Source organism: Lepisosteus oculatus, chromosome 10 (assembly GCF_040954835.1).
Source record: "Lepisosteus oculatus isolate fLepOcu1 chromosome 10, fLepOcu1.hap2, whole genome shotgun sequence".
In the NCBI taxonomy this organism is placed as follows: domain Eukaryota; kingdom Metazoa; phylum Chordata; class Actinopteri; order Semionotiformes; family Lepisosteidae; genus Lepisosteus; species Lepisosteus oculatus.
The window spans coordinates 25,497,055-25,510,114 of NC_090705.1; the positions used below are offsets into that span (position 1 = coordinate 25,497,055).

General features: G+C 35.2%; 1 protein-coding gene across 3 annotated transcripts in view; it reads left to right on the forward strand.

Annotated features, from left to right (window-relative positions):
- The first annotated feature begins 4,216 nt into the window (after window positions 1–4,216).
- LOC102687171 (TPR and ankyrin repeat-containing protein 1) overlaps window positions 4,217–13,060 on the forward strand; it is a 37,893-nt gene continuing 29,049 nt past the window's right edge. Inside the window, exons 1-9 of one of the 3 annotated variants that reach the window (XM_015357297.2) lie at window positions 4,834–5,979; window positions 6,517–6,709; window positions 7,980–8,114; window positions 8,536–8,662; window positions 9,198–9,357; window positions 11,017–11,120; window positions 11,599–11,685; window positions 11,855–11,993; window positions 12,771–12,914. In XM_015357297.2, coding sequence (XP_015212783.2) covers window positions 7,981–8,114; window positions 8,536–8,662; window positions 9,198–9,357; window positions 11,017–11,120; window positions 11,599–11,685; window positions 11,855–11,993; window positions 12,771–12,914 — 895 coding nt within the window. In that variant the 5' untranslated portion in view covers window positions 4,834–5,979; window positions 6,517–6,709; window position 7,980. Of the gene's footprint in view, window positions 4,441–4,833; window positions 6,710–7,979; window positions 8,115–8,535; window positions 8,663–9,197; window positions 9,358–11,016; window positions 11,121–11,598; window positions 11,686–11,854; window positions 11,994–12,770; window positions 12,915–13,060 lie in introns of those variants that run through there. The other 2 variants (XM_015357296.2, XM_069195035.1) reach the window with 2 other exon arrangements.

Consider the following 13,060-nt stretch of genomic DNA (forward strand, 5'->3'; position numbering starts at 1 on the left):
CTGGACTTATTTTTCCAGGCTCTAGGTAGGTAGGGAGGTGTTCCAGGGAGTGTGGAGTGTCAGACCCAAGCTGGATGTCCCACTCTCTGACACATGCCCTGCAATTTATGGGAAAGTTAAAAGTTTTCTAACATCTCACCCAATTGGCCATATTCCCCTCCGAGAAGTCAGCGTCCAAAAACTGGAAGATTTCGTTGCACCCCAGAACAATAGGCAGACCCCTGTGGGCATTTTAACATCAGCCCAAACAAGGAAGGTGTGGAAACACACACCCTCTAAGTTTCTGTGCAGTGTTCACAGAGACTTAGCCTGGAGTGTCATCCAGCAGTTCTTACCGGTGTGAACCTTCTTGTACCATAGGGGCCCTCGCTGTGTTATGGTGGGCTGTGATGAGGAGGAGACTGTGACTCATCTCCTGTGGTCCTGCTTTTTTGCTAAGGCCTTCTGGGCCCAGTTTGAACACTGGTTGCAAGCTCTCTCGTCCCAATTTTCCCTGACCGCTGCTTTCGTTTTATACGGCGTCTCTCCTGTCAAACACGTCAGGAGGAAGGGCCGTGGTGAACAGTGGGAAAGACGCCCTGTGGAGGGTGAGGAACATGGGGGTGTTCAAAGGCATCGAGGTCCCAGTCAAGGCAGCAGGTAGCCTTGCCCTGTTCATCACCCGAGAGAACTATTACCTCAGAGATCTGTGGAGAGAAGGGAGGGAGGAAGCAGAAAATCTGTGGGAAATAGAGGTCATAGGACAGTATCTCAAGATGCTGCGATAAACATTATCATGTTTAAGGAAAGAATGTAATTTGCACCAGAACAAAATAAATTGTTGCTATGTAACTGGTCCTGTGTCAAAATGTAATGAGATGTGATCATACTGTATATACTGTTTTAAGTATGTATATTAATGTAAAGCTTTCTAATTTGTGATGCCCTGTATTTTTTTTGTGAAAAGAAAATAAAGTTCTTAAAAATCGAATCATCTCCATTAGTCCTTTGTCCTGAAAGAACCTAAATACACTACAATAATTGGTGACACTGTGATGAGAAGCAACATAAAATATTAATTCCTTTTTTTAAGTAAAAAATTCCTTTTGTCTTGGGCACCTAAAACACCATGAGAAATGATAAATTCAGCATCCCGTTGCAAGTTGTCGTTAGAATGAAAATTATTAAGGCTTTGGAGGTGCAGTACTTGTGGTTATGAGTATGAATAACGTCAGAAGTTGATCAAAATTAAAAATGGAATTGATTGCTGGCAGAATCAATCGTTGTTTTTCTTTATTAATCATGTACTGTATACGTCTGTACAAAATGAAGTCAATGTTAATCATTTCATTCAAATGAGCTACTTAGCAGCAAGGAATATTAAATAAACTGCTGTAGGAAATTGTAAGAGATATAATAACCTTTAGAATTAACCTTTAGAATTTTATTGTGCACGAATAAAGATTTTACTTTGAATTGCCAGCATAACTGAATGTTTAAATTCATGGTAATGTTACAGATGATTTATTGTTATCAAATGATTTTAATAATAATGGTAAATGGTTTTATTACCTTTAAAACTGGTACCATATGCCTTTTGACATACATGTACTTGTATTAGTATAAAGTAAGCATTGAATTCACTTAGGGCTCTTAAGAAAATTAAAAGATTTTCAGTAACAAGGATTTAATTGCTTGCAGATTCACACATACTGTACATACAAACACATACATGAATATATATGCCATGGATAACCATACAGTATGTTTGCATAGAAGGCGTTGTACGCAATTTAAAAAAAAAACTACGGTAGAAGCCAGATTTGCATTTGGGTTCATATTTGTTTTCTTATCTGTCAGGTGTGCAAATTAAACATATTGTGTTGTAACCACCCTTTCTTTATGTTCTATAGTGTCATTAATCAGAAATACAGCATATATGATCTGGTGAGTCCATGTGCAAAAAATACTAACATATTTTTTAATTTTTATTATTTGAATTTTGAAGTTTTTGACAAAGGACTTTAAAGGGATTTTATAACTATTAGGCCAATTAAACACAATTAAACACACTATAAAGCTTGCCCTGTTGTCTTTTTTTTCATGTGTTTCTGGTCAGTTTGGTATTCATCATATAATTTATTATTCCAGTAAAAAAATGCACTTTGAAAAACTGATAGTATACAGCAAATTCTTTACTTAAACATGATAACACTGTATTCAATACAGTGAGTATTGAATATGTTCATCCTTTTGTGTGCCTTCCATGCATACACATTGTGGTCACAAATTCTGGTCATACTGAGCCAAAGTAGAAGTGTGTATTGTGTCAGTAATTATGGAAACAGTGTTCAAAAGAGTCCCGTTCACTGCTGCCGTTATCTCAATAGGAAAAGTAATTTTACTAGATTCTTTGGTGAAAGACAATAGACTAAACCACTATCCAGGTGAAAATGAAGGTGAAATGGTTTTACAAAGAAGGTGAGTATCTTTCAGTGTTTGTGTTTTAAATCATTTAATATCTCTTCATTGTTAAATTGAAGTTACTGATACAACATACAACTGCAGGTTTTTTATGGTTCGGTTTTAAAATAGAGAAACATTCAGTATTTTTACCAACTTACATTATTTTACAGGGAAAGAAGATCTCCATTACTGATATGAAAGCTAATGATTTAGATGCAATTGAAATTGGTAACTTATAAGAAGACATTTCAGGTTTTATTACTTGTGTGTTAAACTCTAAGACCACATCAACAGCAGTTTAGTCACAGTAGATTAAAAACATAAAAATGTTTATGTGGCTTTTAAAAGGCAAAACCAGGAATAAATTAGAGCTTGCAAGTACAGTCCAAGCTACAGCTAAGATAATTAAATTAGTTTTTAATATTGTAACCGTTTATTTTTGCTAAAACATGCTAATTGTTGCTTGATATTCTAAAGAGCACAATGAAATGAATGAGTGTAACAATAAAATATAAGTATACCAGTCAACATTAGAAGTTTCCTTGGCTAAATAACACATGTCTTAAATTCTTTATACTCCTTTATAGTTGACATACTGTGGTAATGCAAATGAACAAGTAATAGGTTTATTCCATGTTGAAAAGAGAAGAAAGAAAACACAACATTTCGGCTGTGGAGCCTTTTTTCAGGTGCATATAACCCCCCATAGGAGATAATCAAATTACCTGGGTGGTTATAAATAAAATTTACATAATTCATGAGTTAGTAATTTCTTGCTTTTTAAGTCATTATTTCCTGTCTCATTCGGTCTCTAAGTGAAGACAACAACGTACTAACTGCCTTTTAGTCTGGAAAGATTAGTTCTATATAACTGTAGTTCTTTATAACACAACTCAAAACAATCACACATTAAGTTGATGATTCCAAATCCAAAAGAGCATGTTAATGGGAATCATCAACTTAATTTGTGATTGTTTTGAGTTGTGTTATAAAGAACTACAGTTATACAGAACTAATCTTTCCAGACTAGCAGTTAGTACGTACTTGTCTCATATAAGAGAAGCTGTGTTATGGCTGAAAATGTAAACCTCAGATCCTTTAGGACCCTGCGTATTATTTTATCAGCAAACCCCCTCTAATCTTTTAGGTTCAATTTGTAACGTCTTACTCTCCATACCACGTACTGTAGAGATACATGCTAGTAGAAAGCAATTCTGCTTGGCAAATGGCTCTATAGAAACGTAGATAGGTTCTCATTTTCTTTAAAAAGACTTTAAGGGTATTTATAAAAAGAAGCTGGGTGTCTTCTATCATGGTGTTTCCGCATAAGACTTATTCTAGATATTTCGAAACCTTGTCATTACAGTGGCACAGAGACGGCAATGCGTTCTGTCGGGCAATGTGACGTGGTTTTAGGATTTCGCTAATGTTTTTTTCAAACGGACCTTTGAACTGAATCGCCCAAATCTTTGCATAAACACATTCAGCATTATTAAATAGGCATGGATGAGCTATCAGGAAACTTATCAGGACCACCTACGAAATAAACGAGAAAACGAAACCTACTGAATGTCAGCTTAATTTATCAGCAACCAATGTTCTGAAAATATTACCATAAGATTAACATATATGTGAGACTTAAAATGTGCATTCTGCTTAAAGAAACGGGACTCAACAGTATTGAAAATCCAATTCTGTTTTCAAGATTGACTACTAATAAGGCAATTAAAAGGTTCTGTTTGTATTTAACTAAATGTATTGTATTTGTGATTTAACACATACGACTTTAAAATAGTGAAATCACAATTACACTTAATGAAACTAAAATTATTATTGCTATCCTAAATGGTTTATAATCGCAAAATGAAACTGAACTAATTCGTAACTCCTTTTCCCCGAAATGACGTCACGGTCGATCCTTCACACAGATGTGCTACGCTTGACGAGCAGCAGTTCGTAGTTTGTATTGGGTGTAATGGACTAATAAACATTTAGGTAAGCTTGGATCATTTCTACTTCCTAAATAATTTTCAGCGTTTTCATTATTTTTGCAAACTTAACACAAATATATGACTCAAATACAACAGAACTAGGGTATAAAAGAAGAGCATGATATTTAGTATATTTTCCTTCAGATAGGTTGGATCTTATCTTGGTTCCACGTATTGTAAGGAATCATGTGCAATCAATACATAAGTTTGTAAACATGTTAACAAGAATGTAGGAGGAAAATGAATGAGAAATCGTTGTATATATTTCAATATACTTTCTCTGGACACTTAAGAAAGCGTTTTGCCTTTTATGTCGATTCAAGTATAACAATAATAATAATAGCTGTGCAAGTTGTCATAACGTAATTCAATAATGCAATAATTAATATGTTGGGTTTTTATTTCGTGTTGATATTGCTCTTTTTTACTTTCAGTTATATCCTTAATAATTCGCAATAGTTTGCTGTAATATTAAGATATATGTAAAATTTAAAATTTGGAGAAATAGCTGTGTTGTGCCTACTACAAACTTTCATAACCAGCCAACAGGCTGACTGCTACAGCTTCCGTTCCATTATCTTTATTTGATATCAAGTTTTTTTTTCTAGGTTAAAAAGAAGATATCACCCTCTGTTTTGAATACTCTGCTTTAAAAAAAAAGGTTTTTGTCGTGGAAGGGGCGGTGAAAGCACAGCCATATTTATATTAATAATTTGGCGGTCGAATAACTTGGGAAAGCTGTAATGTGGAGCTGACGTGTATTTCACAGTACTTAATACTGTGTATTTAATCTATTTAATTTAATTTGATGTCTCCAATTGTAACGTTCTGAATTGTAAGTACTGTTTTTTTTTAAAAGGAGAAGCTATGCGTTTTGATTTCCCCAACTTTGTACTTATCATCGTTACATTGTTTGATTGCTTCTAGAGAAAATAGGGTTGGCTATTTTGACATGTGATCGTACAGTACTTCACTTCCATTTGTAACCCTACTTTTCACGAAGATTATTCAAAAGGATATGTGGTTTCCCAGATTATGTCGAATTAAACCGTATTTAACGTTTTTATTATTGCTGATATTAATCATTTTATTTTTTTTTAAACGAAGGCTTCCTCCACTTTTTATCATCTTTGTTGTACACAGCAGGGATCTTAGAAGCTTGGAAACAAAAACGTATTGTATGTATAACAAGGGGGTTGATAGTGGTGGCAGCTGCAGAAGACTATTCTCTTCAGGCACCTTTTTGCTGTCTGGCCCTCAAAGCTCAACTCTCCTGGCATGCAATCCCAGTTCTCTTCTCTTTTCATGTGGAGCCAGCTGGTTCCTAAGGCACACCCCATTATTATTATTATTATTATTATTATTATTATTATTATTATTATTATTTTTCTTCCATATAACCACTGTCTAAAATAACTAAGGGCTGTCAGTGGCCTCTACCGTTCTATCCGGTATCATTCTCTCTAGTTGTCCTTTATAGACCTGCAGTTTTGCTAGTGCTAGGCATTTCTAAGATGGTATTGCTGGAAGCTGCAAGACATAGGTATGTACTGTATGAAATCATTTAAGCAGTAACTGCACCTGCTTGGTTTTTGTCAATCCTTTCTCACTGCTCCGCTACAGCTCACCCTTACTACAGTACCTTTATTGTTCCACATGGGAAATGTGTTTTGCAGGCAGTACACATACATAATAAATTTAACACAACATGAACCCATTAACAAATAATTATCAGAGATCAGTCACTGTTGGCTCTTACATATGGCATCTGTATTTAACCCTGTCTTGTTCTCTGCATTGAAACCTCTGCTCTCCTCACATCTACTGTAGCAGTAGTGGCCTGACCATTCTTCAGTGTCCATGCTTCTGTCTGTTGGCAGTATAGCTGTTAGTGGTGGAGCTGTGACTACTGTGTGTGATCCTTGAGCCGGTATCTGTATTAGCTGTGTGACTCTGGTCTAGATCTCGCAGAAAATGGGTTGTGTGTTGGCTGCAGTGCCTGCTGTAATCTTCTCCTTCCCTACTGACTGTGTGCCACCTTTTAGGTGGAGCCTGACAATTTCCCCATACTGTTTCTAAGTTTTGGGAGCGTTTACAGCTGATGGGTGTGCAGGTCTCCTGGCATCTGCTTCCGCCCCTCTACAGGGGATGTGCTGCCTCTGTCTGCCATTCAAGCAGAGAACCAACAGAACTCTCTCCAGCCCTCTGCTCCTTCAGGCGCATGGAGTTGTCTGACTTCCTCTACTTCACAATGTAGCGAGTCAGGGCAGCTGGTGAGCTTGTTTCCCTCATCTTTTAAAATGGAATTTTCTCTGCCTTCTACAACCCTCCTTTAAGCAAGAGCTGCATGATGATGTAAGCTGGGTGGAACTGGATTCTCTCACAAGACCTGCTAGAATCGGCCCCTCCTTAGACTATTTTTGGCTTCTGCCGACCAGGTAGCAGATTTATGCTGCAGCCTAATTCCCATTCTTCAGCCTCCTTCTGTTTGCAAGCTTTTGCTGACAGCGGCCAGATGTTCTGTGTTGCCAAAGAGACAAGATCATGTCTTAGTATGGTCCCCGATGAGAATGCCATTTCGTTACTAATGCTCACCAGCTCCTGCAATCCCAGCACACTCTGTGACTCTGCCATCTTTTTCACATCACTTCATGCTTCCACCCTCACCACCATCTGAAAGGATCAAGCTGTGCCCCCACGGTGAGGTTTAGAAATTCCCTGGTCTCCATCAGCTTCCCATTGGCTTGGGATGTCATTTTAAGTCCATCCCTCAGCCAAGGGCAGTTGCCACTCAGAAACCTGCTGTCCTTCCCATCTCTCTCCAGCAAGAGTGGTTCCCAAATGGTTTCCTTCATTTTCATTCATGCCAAACTTTCAGGGCAGAGCTCCATGGCATTGGTAGTGGCATACTTGAAAACCTGAACACTGAAAGATATGCAAAACAAGACACCTTGTGGAAGGTACCCCTTAGTTATAGTCCTTTTTGGGGATGGTACAAAAGATGATGTGGAGTGTTTTCTAATGGGAGGCAATGCCAAACTCCTGGTAACTGTATGAGTTATTTAAAAAAAATCAAGAGCTTTACTTTGATTTAAGTGTGGTGCCTAATTTTCTTTTAATTGTAATGCTAATGCTTTGTAACAAATAAAATGTATTAATTAAATGTGAAAAGCAAGTAAAACATAGCAGAATGTAAACCACAGACTAATGTATTTTAGTAAATTGCAGAACTGCTCTTTGCTATTAAAAGGAGTTTGAATACAGAGTACTAGTAAATAAGCTATGCAAGATAGAAGATTAGGCATGGACTCAGATGTTTGTCAGAATCATTTATTTGTTATACACATGGCTTGTTATCAAAAAGTCATTTCATGTACACTACAACTAGTATACTTTTAGGAAAGACTACACCTTAAAACCTTGACAAAATAAGAAAGTGTGTTCAAAGAATTATAGGTTATATAGATACCTTAATGTGGTCCTATGTTATTTTTAACAAACATTATTAAAATGGAAGCATCATTTTTGTTTTCCTGGTTTTAGAATGGATGAATTTACAGTTGCACAACACCTGAAGGCTGAAGGCAATGAAGATTTCAAATGTGGCCGGTATACATCGGCTATCAAAAAGTATGATGTCGCTCTCAGTATCTTGTTCAACCTTGTTCATTCCAGAGGGTAAGTATGAATTCATTGTTTCTGTTGCATTGACAGTATGTAGAAACATCTCAGATTGTATATAGGCTATATTTTTTTTTCCCAGGACTCATTTCTGTGCATGTGTATAGTAGCACCAATATATGTAAGAGCACCTAATAGATTCCTATTTTAACATGTTTTTTGGTATAATGGTGTTACAAGCTCTCTGTATCAAATTACTAGGCTGGAATCTGCTTTCCAGTCCTAATCAGAACATGATCTTCTCATCTTTTTATATTTCTACATCTAATGTGCAAATTGTAAGGGTTCAGTGCACAGAAGTTGTATGTGTCTAGGGAATTTATTTTACTATATGAAACTATAGCCCATAAACTGAAATTATAATGATAATAAAGAAATCCTGCATCTTTACCTTGTTCTTTCTTTTTACTTTCCATAGAGGACCTCTAGGGGAAATAAGCATACTGTTCTGCAACAAATCCATTTGCTACTACAACCTTCACCAATGGGAGGCAGCATTTATTTCAGCTAGCAGAGCACTGGAAATAGATCCTTCATCTATAAAGGCAAGTCCTATATACTGCTGATCATATGCTGTAATTGACGTTTTTGTTTTGATGGGACTTAGTCTTCATAACATTTTAAAATGTGCACATTCTTAATATTTGTCTATTAGTAATAAATACGATTTTATTTAACACATCACAGTTATTAATTCTTTAAAGGAATGTATGACTCACTGTATTTTACTCCCATAGTGGAAATAGTTACAAAATCACTGTACCATTGGAAGTTTTTCTGTTTTTTTCTGAATAACATTTATTTAGATTTTATTTTAAATATGCAAATTACTCAACTGATTGAAAGTCCACATACTATATTATTGATATATCGGTCTTGATCTCTTAATTTTATTTTTTTAACAGCCTATCTTAATTTAGGCTATAGTTGTTGTTTTTACATGGTTTCCCTTTGTACTGTATTTTCGTTTTTCAGAACTAAGAGCAAGATTTGAAATTGTTCTCTCTTGGTAATTACTTCAGTTTTTAATACAGGAAGGTCTTAAACATACTAAATGCTGTGAGGTGTTTTGTTTTCTAGGCTTACTACAGGCGTGGGACTGCGTTGGTGAAAATGAGGAACTATAATGAAGCAGTGCAAACATTCTTGCAAGGTTTGGAGCTTATTAAAGTGGATACTCCAAGACCAGTCATAGCAGATGTTGTAGTTGGACTCATCACTGTTACTGATAACTGGACTGGTAAGTTAAAGTTTAAATGTCCTCAAGAATGAGTGATTGTCAAACTTTTTAGTTTTTGTATAGTATCTGCTTGCATCTTTAATAAATATCAAATAAAATATTACTGTTGCTTGTATCATGTTTCTGTCATGATGTTTTTCAGTGGTTAGTTGGATTAGTTTAGCTCTTAAATCTAGCAGTAGTGTGGATGACCATTTTCATTCAGACAGCTTTATCTAAAAAGCCAGTAGCTGCAGCTTGCACATTATGTAAATGTGAATATTTATTACCAAGTTAATGCATCAAACTTGATCTGTTCTGAATAATTATGGAATAATCTTTCATTCTAACATGAATAACAGGGGTTTATTGTCTCTTTTTGAAAGGGATAATTCTTGGGTGTAAAGTTTTAGGAAAGCATGATACATTTTTTAATTAATCTCTGTTGATACTCATCATGAGTATTAATTGTGAAGTAAATAAAACTATTACTGGGAAAGGTTAGACTTAGTCGGGAAAATATTAATTGAAATAAACAACCTAGGTTCCTAGGAAATCAAATCTTTTAACAGGATGAAAAAAACAGCTATAAGAAATTATTGTTAAAAACACAGAAAATGTACAGGGGTCCCCTGTTTACATGGCTGATGTGAAACATAAAGTTACAACGTACTGTAAATGGGAGAATTTTCTCTCGTAAAAAACACTGTAAATAGACATTAATGGTGATTAGAATGGCACAAATCATCCTCTGATGATGCAAACTGAGATGCATTTCTACATAAGAAACAATGGAACAGTAGTGATAGGGACTAAGATATGATGAGGTATAATGACTATACATACATCTTTAAATGTCATTACATTTTTTATTTTTATATAGTTTAAGCATATTAAACTATATAAAGGAGAGTGTGAGAAAAGTGTCACTTTCAAAGATTAAACAGTAAGGTGTTTTACACTGTAATTTTTAGTTGTTAAACTCACCTCAACAAAATTAAAAAGTTCAATTTATTTATCTCCCTCTGAGAAATCACTGAGTCTCGACTGCAGATGTTTTAGTTGGAGAAAGATCATGTTGAGGCAGGTGGAGGAGGGCTCTCGTCATCCTCAAACTCAACTGCTGCTTTTGACTCTTGTCCTTTTTATACCTTTTCGTACTTGCAAGCAATAAATTGCAAAGCCATAATGCACTATTCACTACCACTGTTGTTGAGGTAAAATGGTCAGACTTGTAAGATTAGATGCTTAAAGCACAGTTCGAGCACCTCATTAACATAGAGTTAAAATAATATTGCCGTGCGATGCTTTATGAATACTTTTTGAAATGTGTATATATATATTTTATATATATACTGCAGGGTATTTCATACTTATTACAAGGTAAACTTGAAATAATTCTAGTAAAAAAATACTCATTATCTGTGCTCTTGACATGCACAATAGACTGATTTCTGGGGCAAACCTAAGATTAAAAGACGTCAGTTCTAGGAACTTTTATGTTGTTTGTCAGAAAACATCAAAGGTCTAAGGGTTGAAAGATGTAAACCAAGGAACTCGTCCCTGGGACCCCCTGCATAATAAACATTCTAGCTTCTTGTGTAAAATAAAAAGCTATATTTGGCCATTGTTATTTGGCTTTGTCAAAATACAAACAGCTGTCATTATTGTTTCCTCTAGCCCCATTTGTTCCATATGTTATTGATTCAATATTGAGAAAGAACTTTGGACCTGAAATTTGGAAACTTGTCTTTGAAAAACTAGCGTCTAAAAACCATTGGAAGGTAAGGGTAAATGCATTTAAACTGAATTCTGTTATTTTTATTTGATTGCTAGACATATTATTTAATTATTCAAGCAATGTTAGAGGAACCTACCACAAAAATATTAAATAATGTCTTAAGTAAATAATAACTTCAGTCTGTCATGAAGACTACAGGGAAATTCACAACAAATGGGCAAAAATACTTCTTTAGGAGACATAATGGAAGTAAATTGAAGAAAGATATCAGTTTGTACTAGCTAAAATTCCCACTTTTTCTGGATAGACAAGTATTTTGAGAAACTGTGTTCATAGGATCATGAGGGATCATATGAGCATATAAATTAACTGGCCTTACCAGTTACATTTTATTGATCATTTGAGAGATTAAGAAAGGGACAGATGATGCCCCTTATACAACATGCACTGAACTTTTTTACAATATATAAAAGAAGTGTTGAAAATGAGCTGTGAATGATTTATTTATCTTTTCTCTCTAGAATGCTCACATTTTGATCTCTTTTATGGGGAGAAGGTTGCCAAGAGAAATAAATCTGTCTTATATCTCTATGAAGACCCTTTTTGAGGTCAGTACTTTATTTGTTAAGTATTTCTGGTTTTGGTAACTATTTGTAATCAGTAAAGGTCTCATGTCTTTGCACTAACAAACTACCTTTTAAGTTGCAAAGCAACAGAACTGTGGCCCTTAATTTGGTGGTTTGTTGTGTGGAGTTTACAAAAGCTTTTATTTTGCAGGAACATGTAACTTCCAGGCAATATGCGAATATTAAATGGGTGTCATTTATGTTCAAATGGCTAATCGATGGTGGTGCTAATATAGAGAAAATTGGACCTTTCCCCCTTCATGCCATAATGGAGCTGTCAATCAAGACACGTAAGTGGACTGTGGGTTCATAGTCCAGCATGGTCAAACATTATTTTGTGTTAAAACAAAACTCACTTTTTCTATTTATTTTTGCAAAATTATTTAGGATTTGCTGATGTTCTAAGAATGTTAGTATGAACATGTTGCCTAGGAACTGTGTGAAGAGCTGCCACCTTGTTATCACTATTGAAGACCAAACAAGGTTAAGTTCTGGAAGGCCAAGGACAACTTCCTCCCATATTTCTCTTATTGAAAGTAGAATCTCAGAAACTCAAAGAAGTTATTCCCGGCACAATAAAGGCATTGTTGAAAATGTTGCCTAGTAAAATCTTGTTTAATTAGGAAATGCCTTAAGCGGTTTTGTATTTTGTTTACCAGAAAACTAGTTCCAAATTTTAAACAAAATTTCATTGAATTGAGCTTCTTGATTATGGTTCTTCATTCAAAAAGGTTGCGATTAAACCTAAAAAGCCAGAAGTAGAAATCTGATTCGAGATAACGTACAGTATAACAATTGCATTAGCTCTGAATTGGTGGTGTTAATAATAAAATGTATATTGTTTAATTTCCTGACCTTTAAAATGTTGGAAAAAAAGTATTTCTGAAGTATTTAGGTTATTATGATTTTAATATGCAATTTTTCATTGCATGGAAGCAGTTTTACTGTACAGTTAAATCTATAATTCATTCAGTATCAATTGGGCATGAATGTTGTTAAAATGGTCAAAAGGCTTGAAAGGCTATGACACAGTAAGACTTGTTTCATGTGGCGATCTTTTGTCACAGGTGAATCGGGTCAAAACCTGATGAGTTACTTCCTCTCTCGGAAGCCAGCATTTAAAGAGAGAATCAATGAACAGAACAATGAGGGCTACACTCTCCTGCACATTGTCTCCACTTTCCCAAGTGTTCAAGGATATCAGCCCAAATGTAGGTACAGTTAGGAAAAAGAAACATTTTTTTCTGTGAAAGAGCTCTTAACAATATTGAGATAGAACACTTTGCTGTAACTTCAGGTCTTTGAAATATCTTGCAGCCATTAGACCTGTTTTTAGATGCAATGTTTTTCAGCACTT